General features: G+C 42.7%; 2 protein-coding genes across 2 annotated transcripts; both read right to left on the reverse strand.

Annotated features, from left to right (window-relative positions):
- Positions 1-2,380: 2,380 nt before the first annotated feature.
- Positions 2,381-9,414, reverse strand: LOC120041147 (E3 ubiquitin-protein ligase RNF115-like). Its single transcript, XM_038986105.1, has 9 exons — positions 9,312-9,414; positions 7,984-8,042; positions 7,655-7,715; positions 7,319-7,554; positions 4,093-4,161; positions 3,881-3,953; positions 3,685-3,778; positions 3,273-3,388; positions 2,381-2,923 (listed from the first exon to the last, which is right to left on the reverse strand). Exons 1-9 carry the CDS (start codon positions 9,387-9,389, stop codon positions 2,798-2,800), a joined length of 912 nt encoding a protein of 303 aa, XP_038842033.1. The 5' UTR covers positions 9,390-9,414; the 3' UTR covers positions 2,381-2,797.
- A 1,888-nt stretch (positions 9,415-11,302) lies between these two features.
- Positions 11,303-17,140, reverse strand: LOC120041144 (secretory carrier-associated membrane protein 3-like). Its single transcript, XM_038986101.1, has 9 exons — positions 16,526-17,140; positions 15,971-16,051; positions 15,516-15,641; positions 15,110-15,233; positions 14,744-14,872; positions 14,019-14,178; positions 13,796-13,897; positions 13,508-13,625; positions 11,303-12,284 (listed from the first exon to the last, which is right to left on the reverse strand). Exons 1-9 carry the CDS (start codon positions 16,577-16,579, stop codon positions 12,132-12,134), a joined length of 1,047 nt encoding a protein of 348 aa, XP_038842029.1. The 5' UTR covers positions 16,580-17,140; the 3' UTR covers positions 11,303-12,131.
- Positions 17,141-20,690: the final 3,550 nt, after the last annotated feature.

Genomic DNA, 20,690 nt, shown 5'->3' on the forward strand with positions numbered 1-20,690 from the left:
ACCTCATTGCCAATCGGATGTATTCGTTAACAAACATATACAGTACCAGTCAAAAGTCTGGACACACTTACTCATTCAAGGGTTTTCTTGATTTTTACTATTTTCTACATTGTAGAATAATAGTGAAGACATCACAACTATGAAATAACACATGGAATCATGTAGTAACCAATAAAGTGTTAAACAAAGCAAAATATATTTTAGATTCTTCAAAGTTGCCACCCTTTGCCTTGATGACAGCTTTGTACACTCTTGGCATTATCTCAACCAGCTTCACCGGGAATGCTTTTCCAACAGTCTTGAAGGAGTTCCCACATATGCTGAGCACTTGTTGGCTGCTTTTCCTTCACTCTGCGGGCCAACTCATCCCAAACCATCTCAATTGGGTTGAGGTCAGGTGATTGTGGAGGCCAGGTCATCTGAGGCAGCACTCCATCACTCTCCTTCTTGGTCAAATAGCCCTTACACAACCTGGAGGTGTGTTGGGTCATTGTCCTGTTGAAAAACAAATGATAGTCCAACTAAGTGAAAACAAGATGGGATGGTGTATAGCTGCAGAATGGTGGTTAAGTGTGAATTGAATTCTAAATAAATCACAGTGTCACCAGCAAAGCAGCCCCACACATCACACCTCCTCCTCCATGCTTCACGGTGGGAACCACACATGCAGAGATCATCCATTCACCTACTCTGCGTCTCACAAAGACATGGCGGTAGGAACCAATCATTTCAAATTTGGACTCATCAGACAGATTTCCACCATTCTAATGTCCATTGCTTGTGTTTCTTGGCCCAAGCAAGTCTCTTCTTCTTATTGGTGTCCTTTAGTAGTGGTTTCTTTGCAGCAATTCGACCATGAAGGCCTGATTAACGCAGTTTCCTCTGAACAGTTGATGTTTAGATGTGTCTGTTACTTGAACTCTGTGAAGCATTTATTTGAGCTGCAATTTCTGAGGTTGGTAACTCTAATTAATTTATCCTCTGCAGCAGAGGTAACTCTGGGTCTTCCTTTCCTGTGGCGGTCCTCATGAGAGACAGTTTCATCATAGCGCTTGATGGTTTTTGTGACTGCACTTGAAGCTTTTGAAACTTTCAAAGTTGGACTGATGGACTGTCGTTTCTCTTTGCTTATTTGAACTGTTCTTGCCATAATATGGACTTGGTCTTTTACCAAATAGGGCTATCTTCTGTATACCACCCCTACCTTGTCACAACACAACTGATTGGCTCAAACACTTTAGAAGGAAAGAAGTTCCACAAATTAACAAGGCACGCCTGTTAATTGAAATGCATTCCAGGTGACTACCTCATGGAGCTGGTTGAGAGAATGCCAAGAGTGTGCAAAGCTGTCATCAAGGCAAAGGGTGGCTACTTTGAAGAATGTCAAATCTAAAATATATTTGGATTTGTTTAACACTTTTTTGGTTACTACATAATTCCATATGTGTTATTTCATAGTTTTGATGTCTTCACTATTATTCTAAAATGTAGAAAATAGTAAAAATAAAGAAAAACCCTTAAATTAGTAGGTGTCCAAACTTTTGACGGGTACTCTACATGTATATACACATATATCATATATACATACCAATACATATATAGGCCCATCATAATTTATCAAATACTAAAAACATATTTATTATTTTGCTGTGACTTGTACGTATTAAAAACAGAATGATTGAAAGAGGCAAAAGACTAATGCATTAGAAAAGTGCATAAAGTTAGAACATGAAGGAAGTGGATAGTGTAAAGAACACAGTATTAGGGTTTAATTGGGGCCATAAAGAGAGGTGGACATTATTAACAAATACTGCTATGTGAGATTAAGAGGAAGCGGGAGACGGGAAAATTTGAATTGCGTACTCCTCGCGTCTTCTCCTCGCATCCTCAAAACCCATTGGATGAGAAAGCCAGATGTCCCGCCCCTCTGACCTTCTCCTCCAATAGGTTTTGATAAGGAGGCGAGGAGAGAGGACGTGAGGAGTATGCAATTGAGATTCTCAGTGTTTTCATTCCAATAAACCAGGGTTTCCCAAACTCGGCCCTGGGGACCCCAAGGGGTGCACATTTTGGTTTTTGCCCTCAAATAATCAACTATTCATCCAGCTTTGATTATTTGAATCTGCAATAACCTCTCCTTCCTACGGAAGTGTGCACTCGTTCACTAGTCCCCACAAATGTAAAAGCATTGGATTGGTGTAGCATTCATGGACTGGAAGGAGTTTCCATATACCAGTCATTTCCTTTCAAATCCATGAAGTGAACAAGTGTACCCTTCAGGAGAAAGGAGATATTATTGGGACGCAACCAAAGATGCCGGAGAGAACAGTGGGCAAATTATCTAACCCAGAGCTTCAACGCAAGAGAGTGAGTTCAGCTCACCTTTTAGGATTTCCCCCAATTTATTGAATTTCATCACCCTGTGGCTCAAGGATGTCAGTTCATGTGGTTTGAATACAAAATGAGAGCCAATCAGAACACTGCGGGAAATACCACTACGAAGGGACAAATCGAATCCATAACATTTTGTCAGAAAACAGTTGGAACCATTTACAGGTGAGGTGATACTCCAGGCATATTGGATCTTTTTAAAGTCAATCAAAGTTCCCTAGTAAATGCATTGTGAAGTGAATTTTTGAGGAGAGTTGAATTTTGACAATGAGGCACAGTTGAATTGAAATATGTCCCTTCAATAAACGCATGGTCAAAGACGAGGCATGAGGATAGAGATGAGCCTCGTTCAGGAGTAAAGGGAAGAAGAGATGCCAGACAGGTAGAAGAGAGGGAGGCCTAATCCTCAAATAGCCTGTCTCTCCTCCTGAGGGTCTGTCCTGATGGAGAGGGGCTCTGGGGGTTCTGGTGGGGGCTGGATGCTCTGGTCGACGCCGTCAAGACTTTTACGACACACAGGACAGGTATCGTGCTGTGGGAGAGATACACGAACGTGAGACGTGACAAAACATGCTTAACATTACAAGTTAAGTCTCAATACTTCTGAGCACTGTGGGACGGTTTAAGGCTAATCCTGGACTAACAAGTGCTTTCAATGGAGATTTTCCATTGATCTTGCATTTTAGTCCAGGATTAGGCTTAATCTGGGTCCAGGAAACCACCCCTTTGTGTGTGGCACACGGTTACCTCCAGAACAATATAACCAAATACCCTACCTCAAGACAGTATATGTGACCCCAGTGACACACTCACTAACCTTCCATGACAAATGAAATACAGTGGTGTTGTAAACCCCACCAGCCAACCCTTCCCCTGCTTACCAGTTCAAGCCATGGCACTATGCAGTCACTGTGGAAATAATGGAGGCAGGGCAGCTGTTTGACAGACTCTCCCATGGAGTACTCCTCCCTACATACTGGACACTCCAGTCTGCTATCTGAGAAAGAGGCATGGGGGGGTTCATTCATTGTGTACATTTTAGGATAAAGAGAGAGAACATTGACTAGTAGTGCCGGCACTACTAAAAGGCTTCTGAATGGGGTGCTTATCTGGGTAAAGACCACCTCGCCTTTTCTTTTTCAGAATAAAACTAAATATTGTCACAATTTTGAGAATCTATTTTGCAGGTGGTATACTCTACACTACTACTGAGCAAGATCCACACCCTCCAGTCCCATAAATGCTGTGAGTGGTAGCCTATGGGTTTGGTGTTGCAGCTTGGTTGGAACACACCTGTCTGTTCTTGAGAGACGTTGACTGTGGGGAGGGATGAGATCATCTCCTTCTCTGCAGGAGGTGGTCCTGTGCCCTCAAACTGACCTAACAACTAGAGTGGAGGAAATTGAGAAATGAAGAAACAGAGATAGATTGTGACTCAGCGTGCTGCCATGATTAAAGCCTGGATTTTGCGCCTGGTTAGAGCACTGACCTCTGTGATAACTGCGTCTAGACCTCCCTGACCCCAGGCATAGTCCCCTGGATTTGAATGGAGCATGCCAGACCTGAGAGTGAGTGAGTGAGAGATAGACAGAGAGAGAGAGAGAGAGAGAGAGAGAGAGAGAGAGAGAGATGCTTAACATGCCTTAAAAGAGTCAAAGTAATGAAAATAATAATTATGAGATTAAAAATATACTTATTTACAGTGCAGCTGGTGCGATGCCTGGATTTCCATTGTTGGCAAACAGACCAGCCAAAAACTGCTGCACAATACTAAAGAAATAAGCAGAGAGATTCAATCTATTTTGCACATACAGTGCCTTAATAAAGTATTAACACCCCTTGACTTTTTCCACATTTTGTGTTACAACCTGAATTTAAAATGGATTAAATTGAGATTGTGTCACTGGCCTACACACAATACCCCATAATGTCAAAGTGGAATTATGTTTTTAGAAATTGTTACAAATTAATTAAAAATGAAAAGCTGAAATGTCTTGAGTCAATAAGTATTCAACCCCTTTGTTATGGCATGCATAAATAAGTTCAGGAGTAAAAATGTGCTTAACAAGTCACATAAGTTGCATGGATTCACTCTGTGTGCAATAATAGTTTGACATGATTTTTGAATGACTACCTCAATTCTGTACAAATCTAACACATCACTGAGTACCACTCTTCATATTTTCGATATTGGTGGTGCCTGCATCACGTTATCAGCAAGGACTAGGACGTTTAAAAAAATAAAAATAGAGCTAAGCAGAAGCAAATTCCTAGAGGAAAACCTGGTTCAGACAATGGGAGACAAATTCACCTTTCAGCAGGACAATAACCTAAAACACAAGGTCAAATATACACTGGAGTTGCTTACCAAGATGACATTTAATGTTCCTGAGTGGCCTAGTTGTCGTTTTGATTAAAATCGGCTTGAAAATATATGGTAAGACTTGAAAATGGCTGTCTAGCAATGATCCACAACCAACTTGACAGAGCTTGAAGAATTTTTAAAAGAATAATGTGTAAATATTGTACAATCCAGGTGTGGAAAACTCTTAGAGACTTACCCAGAAAGACTCACAGCTGTAATCGCTGCCAAAGGTGATTCTAACATGTATTGGCAGGGGTGTGAATACCTATATAAATGAGATACAGTATTTCTGTATTTCATTACAATTGCAAACATTTCTAAAAACATGTTTTCACTGATGGGTTTTGTGTTTAGATGGGTGAGAAAAAAATCTATATTTAATCCGTTTTGAATTCAGGCTGTAACATAACAAAATGGGGAATAAATCATGGGGTATGAATACTTTCTGAAGGCCCTGTAGAAAGAGAATACCTACTTGATTGTAATAACAATGTAATATAATGTAATAGAATTATGTAGTTACAGTGTAATAACATAATACCTTTTAGGACCAAATAGTTGAATAGTGTTTGAAATACACTGCTCAAAAAAATAAAGGGAACACTTAAACAACACAATGTAACTCCAAGTCAATCACACTTCTGTGAAATCAAACTGTCCACTTAGGAAGCAACACTGATTGACAATACATTTCACATGCTGTTGTGCAAATGGAATAGACAACAGGTGGAAAATATAGGCAATTAGCAAGACACCCCCAATAAAGGAGTGGTTCTGCAGGTGGTGACCACAGACCACTTCTCAGTTCCTATGCTTCCTGGCTGATGTTTTGGTTACTTTTGAATGCTGGCGGTGCTTTCACTCTAGTGGTAGCATGAGACGGAGTCTACAACCCACACAAGTGGCTCAGGTAGTGCAGCTCATCCAGGATGGCACATCAATGCGAGCTGTGGCAAGAAGGTTTGCTGTGTCTGTCAGCGTAGTGTCCAGAGCATGGAGGCGCTACCAGGAGACAGGCCAGTACATCAGGAGACGTGGAGGAGGCCGTAGGAGGGCAACAACCCAGCAGCAGGACCGCTACCTCCGCCTTTGTGCAAGGAGGAGCAGGAGGAGCACTGCCAGAGCCCTGCAAAATGACCTCCAGCAGGCCACAAATGTGCATGTGTCTGCTCAAACGGTCAGAAACAGACTCCATGAGGGTGGTATGAGGGCCCGACGTCCACAGGTGGGGGTTGTGCTTACAGCCCAACACCGTGCAGGACGTTTGGCATTTGCCAGAGAACACCAAGATTGCCAAATTCGCCACTGGCGCCCTGTGCTCTTCACAGATGAAAGCAGGTTCACACTGAGCACATGTGACAGACGTGACAGAGTCTGGAGACGCCGTGGAGAACGTTCTGCTGCCTGCAACATCCTCCAGCATGACCGGTTTGGCGATGGGTCAGTCATGGTGTGGGGTGGCATTTCTTTGGGGGCCGCACAGCCCTCCATGTGCTCGCCAGAGGTAGCCTGACTGCCATTAGGTACCGAGATGAGATCCTCAGACCCCTTGTGAGACCATATGCTGGTGCGGTTGGCCCTGGGTTCCTCCTAATGCAAGACAATGCTAGACCTCATGTGGCTGGAGTGTGTCAGCAGTTCCTGCAAGAGGAAGGCATTGATGCTATGGACTGGCCCGCCCGTTCCCCAGACCTGAATCCAATTGAGCACATCTGGGACATCATGTCTCGCTCCATCCACCAACGCCACGTTGCACCACAGACTGTCCAGGAGTTGGCGGATGCTTTAGTCCAGGTCTGGGAGGAGATCCCTCAGGAGACCATCCGCCACCTCATCAGGAGCATGCCCAGGCGTTGTAGGGAGGTCATACAGGCACGTGGAGGCCACACACACTACTGAGCCTCATTTTGACTTGTTTTAAGGACATTACATCAAAGTTGGATCAGCCTGTAGTGTGGTTTTCCACTTTAATTTTGAGTGTGACTCCAAATCCAGACCTCCATGGGTTCATAAATTTGATTTCCATTGATAATTTTTGTGTGATTTTGTTGTCAGCACATTCAACTATGTAAAGAAAAAAGTATTTAATAAGAATATTTCATTCATTCAGATCTAGGATGTGTTATGTTAGTGTTCCCTTTATTTTTTTGAGCAGTGTATATTGTTGTTAATATGTGAAATGATATTCTGTGATAAACTGAGGGGAAATATTTAATTTTGGACCACTTTGATTATATAACACCATTAGTCTAATCATGTTATATGATGTTATTATACAACAGTACAATGTCTCAATATCAATACAGGCTCTTGAGTCGAGTGAGAATAGCTTCCTAAAAACTGACATGGAGAGCTAGATAACATTGCAAAATCAGTGGTCGTTGCCACTAAGGTGGCTTGACGTCCAACTGAAATAAAAGCCATCAGCTATACCTGCCTGGACCTTTTGGCATGGGGCAAAACCATGAAAGGTAGCTAATAGAGAGTGAGTGGATAAAGGTAATAATGTTACACCGTAGACAGATCAAGATCAGTGATAAGTAATTGGTCATCTCCACTAACCCCTCCACTGCTGGCGTGTGGGACTGTCGCCTCCCCTGGCTAGGTGGACGAGAGGGGCGTTCCGCTTCAGGCACTAAAGGATCTGTGCCTCCCATAGAGGCCACAGGCACTTCAGAAGGGCCCTCTACGTCTTCCTCCACTGTGGCAGCCTGTAGATGGCTCTGGTCAGACTCAGACTCAGAGGTGGAGGGATCCAAGAGAAGAGCAGAGCGTTCCATAAACAGCAGCTGCCACAGCTTGGAGAAGGGAGAGCAGACCAGTACATTCAGATTAAAGTTTAAGACAGGGGAAAAGGATAGAAAAAGACAAAGAGAACTTGGGATGACATTCAGGTACCTCTGAAAAGAGTGTGCCTGCATCATCATTGGCCTCTGCAGTGCTGCTGTTCTCCAAGAGACTGAAAGACAATGACAAAGTTATTTCAATTATTGTAAATTAATACATTAAGAGAAATGCAAATACAATATTTTTTTAAGTAAAACTATTTTCATTGAATAAGTCTAATGTACAGTATATTATTATATCAGATATATCAGAAACTGAAATTACACATAATACTGTACCTAAAATAGTATGATATTGCAAGTCCAGTATAGGCCCCTATACTATAGGCCCCTATATGCAGAACAGCACGCAAACAAACAGCACAGATTTGAACACTTTACCTGGAGTCTTCTGTCACCTCCTCAATGAAATCGGACTCACACCTGGGGCATGTGAATTCCTTGAGAAAAAAATGCAATTTCTATTTGCCCTATATACATAGACTTGGAATCACTGGCCACTTTAATAATGGAACACTAGCCACTTTAATAATGTTCAAATAATGTGTACTGCTTTACTCATCTCATGTTTATATACTGTTTTCTATTCTACTGTATTTTAGTCAATGCCACTTCGACATTGCTCAATCTAATATTTATTTATTAATGAATTACATTCTTTTACTTTTAGATTTGTGTGTATTGTTGTGAAGAATTTTTAGATACTACTGCACTGTTGGAGCTAGCAACACAAGCTCGCTACACCTGCAATAACATCTGCTAAATATGTGTACGTGACCAATAACATTTGATTTCATATTTTATTTATTTAAAATCATGATGACATAACACACGGGTGCAACTTTGGTTTTAGAAGTGGGGAGGGCATAATAATTATTATACATTTTTTATCCAGTCGCTCAGGGGCATCCGCATTGTACTAAAACACACCGTTGTCACGTTTTGTATCACATTCCAATAATAAAACTGGGTGGGACAAAAATGCAATTTCAGAATGTGGGGGGGACATGTCCCCATCCCCAGTGAAAGTTGCGCCCCTTACATAACATGAAAATACAAAAGGAACACACTTGACGGTATCAAGTCCACTACGTCAAGATGCGCGTTCATGTCAATGTTAAAATAAAAAAAAATGTGTCAGCTGCTCGACAAACGCGCTGGTGCGGCTGGTGGTGTACCGACAAGAGACACCCTGCCTGCCACAGCACCATCCCCTTCCATAAATGTCGCGTTCACATGCCAGCCGGAACTAGGAAACTCAGAAATAGCCGACTTGCTAACTGTTTGTAGTAGCCTACACGAGCCGAGTTCAACCAGTTGGCGACTCGAAAGTTTCCGAGTTTCCTAGTTCCGACTATCACTTGAACGTGGCAATAATGTTTTTCACATGCAGTTGACACTTGCGACTACTAGCTGGTGACACAGTAGTGCTTCTAAATATGGCAACGAAGCAAACCCAAAACTTGGATCACAAGATTTCTTCGCAACAACCAATCTATCTAACGGCGCGCACTCCATTCAACAACACTTATAACGTTGTATTTTAGTAATGACAATATTCTATTCTATCAATCACATTCAGTTTCAGATAAAAATGTTTATTTTCTTAGAATGTATTTCGGGAGGCGTTGCTAGCTAATATTGATACAGAAACGTCAGTCCAGAACCGGACGGGAAAGGAAGGAAGAAAATCACTTCTGTCAACTCACCGGGAGTTTAGGGTCGATTTCACCTTTACAACAGTGACAGAAAAAACGGTTTTGTGGTGCCGCCGCAGCCTCCGCCATCTTCACGGCAGCATACAGTCACTGACGTCTGTATGGTAGCTCAAGCCGACGGAAGACGTAGGGGCATTTGTCAGAAGGGTCATGTCAGTCCAGTCCATAGGATAGTTTTACATATATATTTTTTTATTATAGGCTACCATTTGTTCAAGATATTTTCCCGATTTTAAATTAACATTTGCTAGTGAACATAGTGTTCTGACTGCTCCAATCTTATTTCCCTGAGGTGATTCATATCAAATGTATACTGCTCAAATTTCAACCAAGTGTTGCTATTTGAGATTATTGCAGCTATCTTCTAACCAATGTTGCAATAGCCTAGGTTATACATAGGGCTAGGGGTCCCGTCAACATTTACAACAAAAAATTGTGCCAATAAACACGACATGTAAACTGCTCTAATACAGAACCGATTTCACTTGTTGCATCAATGACCACAAGACTGATTCTTGAAAGAAATAGCTGAAGCAAAATCTGCAATTGTAGGCTACATGACAGGCCAACCAATGAGACTATCCAAAACAACAGAATATACTGGTAAAATAAAAACAGTTTTTAACAGTCACAGTTGAAGTTTAGTAGTCGTGGACTAAAAAAAAGATTTCAATGGAGATTGTACATTGAGCATGCTTTTTAGTCCAGGATTTGGTGTCAGGTAAACTGGCCCTTTAAAGTACTCTGAACAAAAATAAACGCAACATGCAACAATTTCAAAGATTTGACTGAGTTACAGTTCATAAGGAAATCAGTTAATTAAAATAAATAAATTAGGCCCTAATCTATGGAATTCACATGACTGGGAATACAGATATGTATACCTTTTTAAAAAAGGTAGGGGCATGGATCAGAAAACCAGTCAGTATCTGGTGACCACCATTTGCCTCATGCAGCAAGACATCTCCTTCGAATAGAGTTCATCAGGCTGTTTGTGGCCTGTGGAATTTTGTCCCACTCCTCTTCAATGGCTGTCCGAAGTTGCTGGATATTGGCGGGAACTGGAATGTTGTAGTACACGTTGATCCAGAGCATCCCAAACATGCTCAATGGGTGACATGTCTGGTGATTATGCAGCCCATGGAAGAAATGTTACATTTTCGGCTTCTAGGAATTGTGTACAGATTCTTGCTACATGAGGTGATGGTCGGCGGATGAATGGCAGGACAATGGGTCTCAGGATCTCATCACGGTATCTCTGTGCATTCAAATTGCCATTGATAAAATGCAATTTTGTGTTCGTTGTCCGTAGCTTATGACTGCCGATACCATGACCCCACAGGGCACTCTGTTCACAACGTTGACATCAGTAAATCACTCGCCCAAACGACGCCATACACGCACGCTGTCTGCCATCTGTCCGGTACAGTTGAAACCAGGATTAATCCGTGAAGAGCACACTTCTCCAGCATGCCAGTGGCTATCGAAGGTCAGCATTTGCCCACTTAAGTTGGTTACTACGTGGAACTGCAGTTAAGTCAAGACCCTGATGAGGAAGACGAGCACACAGATGAGCTTCCATGAGACTGTTTCTGACAGTTTGTGCAGAAATTCTTTGGCTGTGCAAACCCAGTTTCATCAGCTGTCCAGGTGGCTGGTCACAGTCCAAGAAGAAGCCGGATGTGGAGGTCCTGGTCTGCGGTTGTTGGACATTCCTGCAGTCAGCATGCCAATTGCACACTCCTTCAAAACTTGAGACATATGTGGCATTGTGTTACGTGACAAAACTGCACATTTTAGAGTGGCCTTTTTTCCCCAGCACAAGGAGCACCTATGTAATGATCATGCTGTGTAATAAGCTTCTTGATATGCCACACCTGTCAGGTGGATGGATTATCTTGGCAAAGGAGAAATGCTCACTAACAGGGATGTAAACAAATGTGCACAACATTTTAGAGAAATAAGCTTTTTGTGCGAATGGAACATATCTGGAATCTTTTATTTCAGCTCAAGAAACATGGGACCAACACTTTACATGTTGCATTTATATTTTTGTTCAGTATATTAAACACAAGTTACAGAAATAACAGAAATGATGACTAAAAGGATGCATCATTGATGTAGTGTCCCAGGAGTCTGTAGGGAAGACTAAAGTACATCTTTATCAGTCCATTGAAGAGGTTTTCAGAAACGCTACATTATATACAACACTGAATAACACGCTCTGCCCATATTAGTCTTAGACGTAATAGGCCTACACATACACTATTAGGTTAGGCTACTGACATGACTAATGATACTGTATTGGTGAAGTGACCAAAGGGAAGTAGAAAATATTGAGCGTATCAACTGATTTTTATTCAAACCAAGAAAGAACAATGGCAACCATGACAACCAAATACAGCATCAACATAACATAATAATAGCAATAATATTACAACCCAAAACAACGTGTTTTTCTCATTTACAGTTGTGATTTTGGCAAAGATAGTGTGTGTAAATAGGTAGGCATTCTCATTTGGGATATCAAGACAATTGACTTTTTAGAGCTCACTTTAGCAACCATAATAGCATTGGCCACAGATAATTGAACCGTTCGGCTGTTAATTAAGTGTTGAATATGGAGCATCACTTCTGTGCATCCATCACAAACTCAAGTCCCACCCCTTTCACCTACTTTGATGTAACAATTTATCAAAACACCTGAGTCTTGCCTACTTCTTTTGTACTGTACACCCTCATACATACTGTACCTACCCCTCTCTCGCTCTCTACCAGCTCCCTTGCCCTACTTGCTTGCCTTCCCTCTCTCTATCGAGCCGCACCAGTAAAGGCCCCCTGAGCTGCAGAAGCAGTGGCGCTGGCAGCTGCCTGGCGTACAGCCTGATTGGACATCACTCCAGTGGCAAACTCAGCCTGAGCCTTCACGAAGCTGGCACCGGTCTGCCTGTACAGAGAGTGGACCTGGAGGGGAGAGGAAGACAGGCTTTAATACATGATACATATGGGCAATTCCACAGTAACAGAGTGACACAGACTCAGTTTTCACTTTAATATGTATGTCAAACTAAAGACAATGATTGCAAAGTTAAACAAACCATACTATGAACAAGGACTACTTGTAACAATTTCCACTAAACATTTTACAAGAACAGCGCAGATGCAAAGTTTGGTAACAGAATGACAGCACAAACTGTTATATTGTTACCAAACTTTGCATCTACACTGTGTTTAATTCAATGGAAATTGTTAAAAGTAGTCCTAGTGCATAGAGTTTCATGGTTTGTTTAACTTTGCAATCATTGGTTTTTGTTTGACATTCCTTTTTAGAGTGAAGAATCTTAGTCTCAGTATCACTGTTGCCGTGGAATTGCCCATACCTCAACACCATACTCGCCATCAATCTGAAAACAATACTGTAAATAATACTCTGAAAATTCAAAACAATTACTCTAAGTTCTGTGGACGATTCTAAATGTTTATTGACATACTGGGTCAAGATGAAAAAAAATGTGAGAAGCTAGATGTATATGCTGTAGCCTTTTTACCCTCATCCTATTCCTTCCTCCCCCATGTTGTACCTAATTCCAAACCATTGTCTACCTACTGTAATTACTCCACACTGTCCTGATTTGCCCTAGCATACAATACCCTTTTTTATTTTATTTTATCCCCTTTTCTCCCCAATTTTCGTGGTATCCAATCGCTAGTAATTACTATCTTGTCTCATCGCTACAACTCCCGTACGGGCTCGGGAGAGACGAAGGTCGAAAGCCATGCGTCCTCCGAAGCACAACCCAACCAAGCCGCACTGCTTCTTAACACAGCACGCCTCCAACCCGGAAGCCAGCCGCATCAATGTGTCGGAGGAAACACCGTGCACCTGGCCCCCTTGGTTAGCGCGCACTGCGCCCGGCCCGCCACAGGAGTCGCTGGAACAAGGATATCCCTACCGGCCAAACCCTCCCTAACCCGGACGACGCTAGGCCAATTGTGCGTCGCCCCACGGACCTCCCGGTCGCGGCCGGCTGCGACAGAGCCTGGGCGCGAACCCAGAGACTCTGGTGGCGCAGCTAGTACTGCGATGCAGTGCCCTAGACCACTGCGCCACCCGGGAGGCCCCCATACAATACCCTTAAGCCTGGTTAAAACTGGCTAAATTCCCCTCGCCTTCATTTCAGGTTTACCCGCTTGAGCAAGACGACCCCCATGGCAGCCTGGGCAGTGAATAGGATGGCATTGAGCATCATGATCACACCAACAGGCACGCTAGTCTTCAGAGCAGCCAGACTCACAATCCAGCCACTGAGTGGAACAGAGACAGGGAGGGAAGGAGAGAGAGACAGTCACAAAGAAAGAAGACAAATAGAGACAGGGGGAGTGTGAAGGATAGGTGTATGAGGAATGTACTGTATAGGAGATGTAAGGTAAAGATATAGTAATTGTAACATGATTGGCTTGTTTGTGGCACATACCTGAAACCCCAACCAGGAATGCCAATGGTCATGATGACGTAGAAGATCACTTGGACGAAAAAAATGAAGAAGAAGGCGAAGAAGTTGAAGGAGCTGTCACTCCTGAAAGAAAAAAAATGCATTCATACGTTCACTATAACCTGATATAAAGAAGGAACCTAAATATATCATGTCCGTTTTGTAATGACAAGCCCCTAAATTGGAAACGTGCAATAGTACGCACCTGAAGGCTTTGTACACAGGCCTGTACCAACAGACAAAGGAGCAGGGGGTGAAGAGGAGGACCCAGAGGATGGCCAGGCCCAGCCCAACACCACCAGAAGTGTCCACACAGAACAGACTCAGGCAGGACATTAAGTTAAACACCAGTGTGCAGGCTGTGACTAGGAGAGGGGGAGAGAATGAAGACAAAAGGAAGAGTGTAGGATGGGTGAAGTGAGGAGGGAGAGCAAGGGAGTGAGAGAGGGGAGTGAATGAGAGCATGAAACGTGATGGGGAGAAAGGAAGTGAAGAGTAGATGAAGGGGGAAAGGATGAGAAAAGGGGGTAAAGAAATGAGATAAGGTAGGTGACAGAAATGCAGACCAGAGATGGAGGGATGGATAGGTATGTAGGCAAAATAAGAAGAGAAAGGTAGGGAGGTCAGAACTGTAGTTTGGATACTAGAGCACTTTAAAGTTGCATTGGAAGGGAAAGGGATAAAGAGATAGTTACATTGAACGCACACAGGTACACCTTGTTATTAATGTATCACTTCCAAATTGGTGTAAATTAATTTGAGAAATCTCTACGTTTTAACAGTGTCATTAAGTATTAGGTAACATTCTAAAAGTGCTTAACATTTTCATAAAACATTTAATCTAAGCATTATTCTAATCATCATTCTTTCATGGAAGTGTTACAGATGACTTCACCAGACAGACAGCCAGGCACAGACAGGGAAACTTACACATCCAGTAGTAATACATGATGGAGACAGTGCGTTGGAAGCTCTGGCTGATCTCCATGTTGATGTCTTGGTAGAAGCAGGGTCCCACAGGGCAGAAAGAGGGCAGGGGAGGCCAGTTATTCTGACGAGCTGACAGAGAGATGGGGGAAGAGAGAGTGTTACTTCAAATGATTCAGCAATGGGAGCAATCTTTGTTTCCCAATGTTACATGTGCAGTTAGGAACCAGTATACGGTAATCCAATCCTTCCTTTATTAACACCCTCCCCCCACCCCTCAATCATTTCATATCAGACTCATGTATCCACTTTTTTTCTCTCAAACCAATCTCTATCATCATCATTACGACCACCATCTCCCTCTCTTACTGGCTCCAGGGCCGAGGGCGTGTGAGTCCAGCTCCCTCTCCCTCCTCTCCAGCTCGCGGGCTTTTTTCTCAAGCTCTTCCTGCTTCCTCAGGAGCTCTGCTGTGGTGGCATTGACCGCGGTCTGCTAAAGAAACAGAGAGAAGGAAAACGTCAGGCTTTAATGCAGAGCTGAATATAGCTCCATGTACCTTAGTAGAAATACAGAAGTTGAACTTGATTTCGTAGAAATTAGTCTGATAAGTTCAGGTGCTCCATGTCAAGCTAGTAAATAAACATCAGGAAATGTAATTATCATACAGAAATATGAGTTGCTTGTCTATGAGTATTATTTCTAGCTGTATGAAGTTAATTCTACAACCTGCACAGGTGACTCCTGATAATTGTCTAATACATATGGAACAAGTACCTGGGGGGTGAAGGAGGTGCCATAGTTGCGGGGCTCTGTGGGTGTAGTCCTACTGGGTGGGGTTGTTGCAGGAACAACAGGTTGGGGGGCGGATGGTGCAGTTGCTGCATAGGCTGGTGGTGGGGGCTAGAGAGTGGATTACGACAAGAAATCAACTTATATAATTACCAATAACGTTTATAATGACCACAGGCAAAGAGTGGCTATAGAGCATATGTCCAAACAACTCTGTATGGGAGTGGAGCATCGTGGCATGTAACCATGTCCAATTGCTTGGAATGTAGTGGCATTCCTGCTACTCTGCCGAAGCACATCTATGAGGAAAGATGCCATACAGCTAGCATATATACTCCTGTATGCATTATTACCATACTGCATTACTATTACTGCATATACTGAATCTCCAAAGCATTCATATTCTGACACAAACACGTAGCTAACTACACATCTCTTACCCCATTTTTATTGTCAAATGGGTTGTAAAGATCCAGTGTGGCATACTCAGTGTTGCTGCTGTGTTGAGTCACTGCAGGGTCCTGACACACAGACAAGATAAACATCACTGACAGAACATCATAAAATAAATGTCAGAGATCCTATTACTATTCATATATTAATATTTAATTATCATTTCTAATTATATAGGTGACGTCCTAAATGGCCCTATATGGTGCACTACATTGAACCGTAGAATCAAAATAGTGCTCTACTAGGGAATAGGGGCCCATTTGGGACGTTACCTTGACCACGTAAGTATCAATATGTTCTATTTCATTCAATGAGCCCTTTGTACACTAACACATTTTCAGCTACTATATATATCATTAGCCTGGGTTAGAGCATGGAGAAAACAGCAACATCACATGTAATGAGTAACAGCACGTCTGCCATTACGTTACAGTGTAACAGGCGAAACATGCATTTTTTCACCAACATTGTAACGTTAGCTAAAAAAATGAATACAATAACAGTAGCTAAGTAAAGTATTTTACGATCGCATATCATATCACCTGGAAAGGGTTGTGGTCGTCGCCTGGTTCCGGAAAATTTGTGTATTTTGACATTTTTTTTCACAGCAATTCTGTATGTCCTGCTTAGTTCAAATAGAAAACCTTTCTACGGACACAACAGTTTGCCAACAACCTGTTTCCCGTTATTTCGGAGGCTGTCTAGCTAACGTTAGCTATATTCTGCTGACTTGGTTCGCTACTAGTAGCAAGCTACAGTAGCTTCCTAGCAATAAATAAATAAATAAAATGTTAGATGTTATGTCTGTATCGAGGTTGTCATTGTCTAGCTAGCCAGTTGTTTATAGATTTCAGTTATAGATTTATCGCCAAATATAACACACATGCAACCAGCTAGCAAGCTAAAAACGACATAGATAACGGTAGCCAGGATATTTATCTGTTATCGACCGAAGACGTTGCCGCAATCTGTCAAGATATTGGCGAAAATGTATATCTATTGATTTAATTGACTTGTTTAGCTATATCCTTATATTTTATTTAACGCCGTTTCTCCTTCAGTCATATTTTGCTGGAAGATTCCGTTTGTTATTGCCTGCAATAACAATAAAACATGTTTTTGGCCGCTGCACAAACAAATGTGATCCAGGAAGTAATGTCATGTGACTGCGGATACAGAAGAAGCACGTGCGTAGTTGGGCAATCACCCTCGACTACTGCGTCTTTTTTTATTTACCAATTCATTTTATGATATCCATGCCACTTAATAATCACAAAACCGTTGATTTCCCCCGCTTTTAATTATGCTCAATGTGGTAGGGCATGGGGGTAGCGTAGCAATGAACAGGTACGTGCGCTCCTCTGATACTGCCCCTCGGCCATCCTTTCCTCCCCTCTGTATTCCACGCAACTACTCTATTTATTATATAGTTTGAATCATGATAGTGGAAAGGGGAAAATATGGCAGAGGTGAAAAAAGATACGCGGTAAATTTCCATCCAGGAGAAATTAAGAAAAATGTCTACCACAGGGTGTCACTGTCGCTCCTTGAATTAATAGGCCAGTTCTTGCGGTTCTTTCTAATCTAGGGAGTTTTTCCTAGCCACCGTGCATTGCTTGCTGTTTGGCGTTTTAGGCTGGGTTTCTGTACAGTACTTGGAGATATCATCTGATGTAAGAAGGGCTTTATAAATACATTTGATTTTGATGATTTGCCTTAGCCCTGGGGCAAAAGAAAACCACTGTGGGTTCACTCAGAATTGAGCTGGAGCTACCCGGAGCCGGGCTCCTGCACCTTGGGTCAAAAAAAGAGGAGTAGGATAAAATTACTAACCCTAATCCTATAGTTGAAATCAGTGCTTGATTACAAAAAAAGGTGAAATAAGTGCCTGTACTCATGTTGGGTGCCGGTGTGGTGATATTACTTGCGACCCTAGAACAAGATGTTATAAGTGTAGATTGCAAAGACGCTCTGTAAAAAACAAATTGAAAGCCAATTTATGCGATCTGGAGGCTCCATATGGGGTTTGCCGCTATTGTGGACCCTCTGGAGGCTTGCAGAGGCCAAATCGAGCTCCGCAAGTGTTGTAATAATGTGGAGGGCTCCGCATTGACATGATTGGTTGACTGTAGGTGGGTGCGGGAGGTCCTGTATAAACAAAGTCACTTCCCTGACAACTTCCTTCATAACAGCTGTGCTCTGCTAAGTGCAAGAAGTATGAATGATCAGACTTCTGTGAAGGCCGCATCACAGTAAATGCTGTATAGCCACTGCAGATGCTGGATTGACCATGCAGAGCCTTTTATGCTTGATCTGGCAATGCGATCCGGAGGCTCCGTATGGAGGGTGTGACTCAATTGCAGAGCCTCGTCTTGCAGATGCCAAATCAAGCTCTGTATGGTGATGCCTTGCTCCTCCCAAATTTTGTAAAACACGCTGCATGATCAATCTGAGGTCTGCATTGGCCGTGCAGCATTTATAGTGATACGGCCTCTGCAGAATTCAGGGCATTCATACTTCTTGCACTTCGCACAGTAGCACAGGACTGTTGTCAAGGTAGCAACATTTGTGTTTATATAGGCTATACAGAGCCCTCTGCATTGTTACAACATTTGGGAGACATCCAGCCAAAGGACATCCAGCCAATTTGAAACAACTTTGGGAAGCTTTGGAGTCAACATGGGACAGCATCCCCATGGAACGCTTTCGACACCTTGTATAGTCCATGCAGCTTAATATTAGTAAGGTGTTCCTAATGTTTGGTATACTCAGTATATTTGTAAGTTTATTGCAGGGAATTTGATCTATGACCTAATAAGATATCTTTGAGTAGCAGCCAGCCAGGGACACGAGTCCCACTTCTTAATATAACACTTTCTGCCTGAGGGGGGCATTGTTTACCTGGTGTCATTGAATTATCTAGTAACCAGAGTCACAGATTATCCGTTATATTGACCAGACACTCAAGTGGCCGCTGTAACAATGAAGATAAATGTAATCAAAAATGGAAGGCAGTCGGGAGGAGGCAAGATCAGGTTGGACCATTCTAGCCAATGGGAGATAAGCAGATACGGGTGTTAACAGGCACAACTCCGATATAAAGTGTTTTTTCTCAAGGGAGTGAACGGTATTTATAATCAGGGTTATATGGACAAAATCGGATCTCTCTGAAATGAAAATGGATGGCCCTCCCTTCAGCAAAATATATTTGACCTAAACCCTCCCTGAACACTTTAAAAAATGTGACTCTCCCCTATACCCAAAATAATAATTAAAACTAAGTGGATAGCAGAGAACATGTCTACATGTCTACGTTTACTATCACTTCTTGGACAGACTAGAGCCTTAGATATGCAGGATTAGAAACTGTTCTTCATCTTGTAAGCACTACATGGCAACGCGGTATGGCAATGCCGTAATTTTGCTAGCACACATGGCTGCGGGCCAGAAGCTTGTGAGTGCACAGACCACCTGGACCAAAGTATGTGAGCGGAGTTTGTAGCAGAGTGAGGAGCTGAGCTTGGCCAATTTGACTGAAGCATGGAGCGAGATTCCTAAAGGCTGGAGCTTCGGCCTTCTCGCCCGCTCCAATTTCAGTCCTGTTGGTCTCACTTTAGGAGCTCAGGGCATGCCCTCCCCAGCATGCATTTGTAGTCTACTTGTGTGCTGCTAATAGCTCCATGCTTTAGCTACTGTCATGGAGTTTGCTAAATATTTTCATAAAGAAACTGATAAAACACACAGGTACTAAATCAAGTTGACTTACAAAGATGAGGACCAAGAGCAGGAGAGGGAGTGCAGTGATGTAATGTCCACTGTTATGTGTAAGGCTTGGATGCCACCTGCTGGTATGGTACTAAACTGTTAGGTTATAGACCGGATGGCGTTGTTCTACGCACAGGATATGGCAGTTGTTACACACTGGCTACATAAACAATCCACAACTAAAGAATCAATGTGAAATCTGAAAATACACTTATCCCAAAAGTATGATGGTGTACTTACCTCGTGCACATGCTAAAAGTAAGGAACGAGGTGGGTAGATGACTAAAGGTGTCATCGTAGCGAAGTGTTTATAAACAACAAATCAGATCTCTTAAACTTTTCGTTCATTTTTGTTCTATTATCTTTAAAATAGGCCATAATTGATTTTTGCCCAATAGGCCTGCCACATTCCCACGTTCAAGGAGCTTTCCGTTTTGATTGGGTTATTTTGCCAGAAAACCTTTAGGCCTACCTATAGAAATATAAAAAACAACTCTGCATTACTGCCCAGCCTGGCAAGAGTGGCCAAATGCATGTTTAGCATCCCCAGAGGCTCTGCAAGTGTGGAGAGGATATTCTCCACTGCTGGCCTGCTCTTCAGGCCATCCCCAGCTAGCACAGTTGATCTGGGCCGATTCCAGCTGAGAGTCAAACTCGGCTGACATCATGTGGCCCGAGTCTGGGCCGCCTTTGGCAGTATTACTTATGGCTAGGATGCGGGGATTGAGCTCGGGGCGATTCCGGTGTGAGTTATCTGGCCCAAATGTATTACTTGGGGCTCGGGCCGATTCCGGTGAGAGTTATCTGGCCCAAATGTATATATTACTTGGGGCTCAGGCCGATTTCCGGTGATAATTATCTGACCTAAATGTATTACTTGGGGCTCGGGCGAATTGGGGCTACTCTCTGGAAGATGAATACACGGGCTGCTTTATTTAATTA

The sequence above is a fragment of the Salvelinus namaycush genome, unplaced genomic scaffold (genome assembly GCF_016432855.1).
Source record: "Salvelinus namaycush isolate Seneca unplaced genomic scaffold, SaNama_1.0 Scaffold41, whole genome shotgun sequence".
Taxonomy (NCBI): Eukaryota; Metazoa; Chordata; class Actinopteri; order Salmoniformes; family Salmonidae; genus Salvelinus; species Salvelinus namaycush.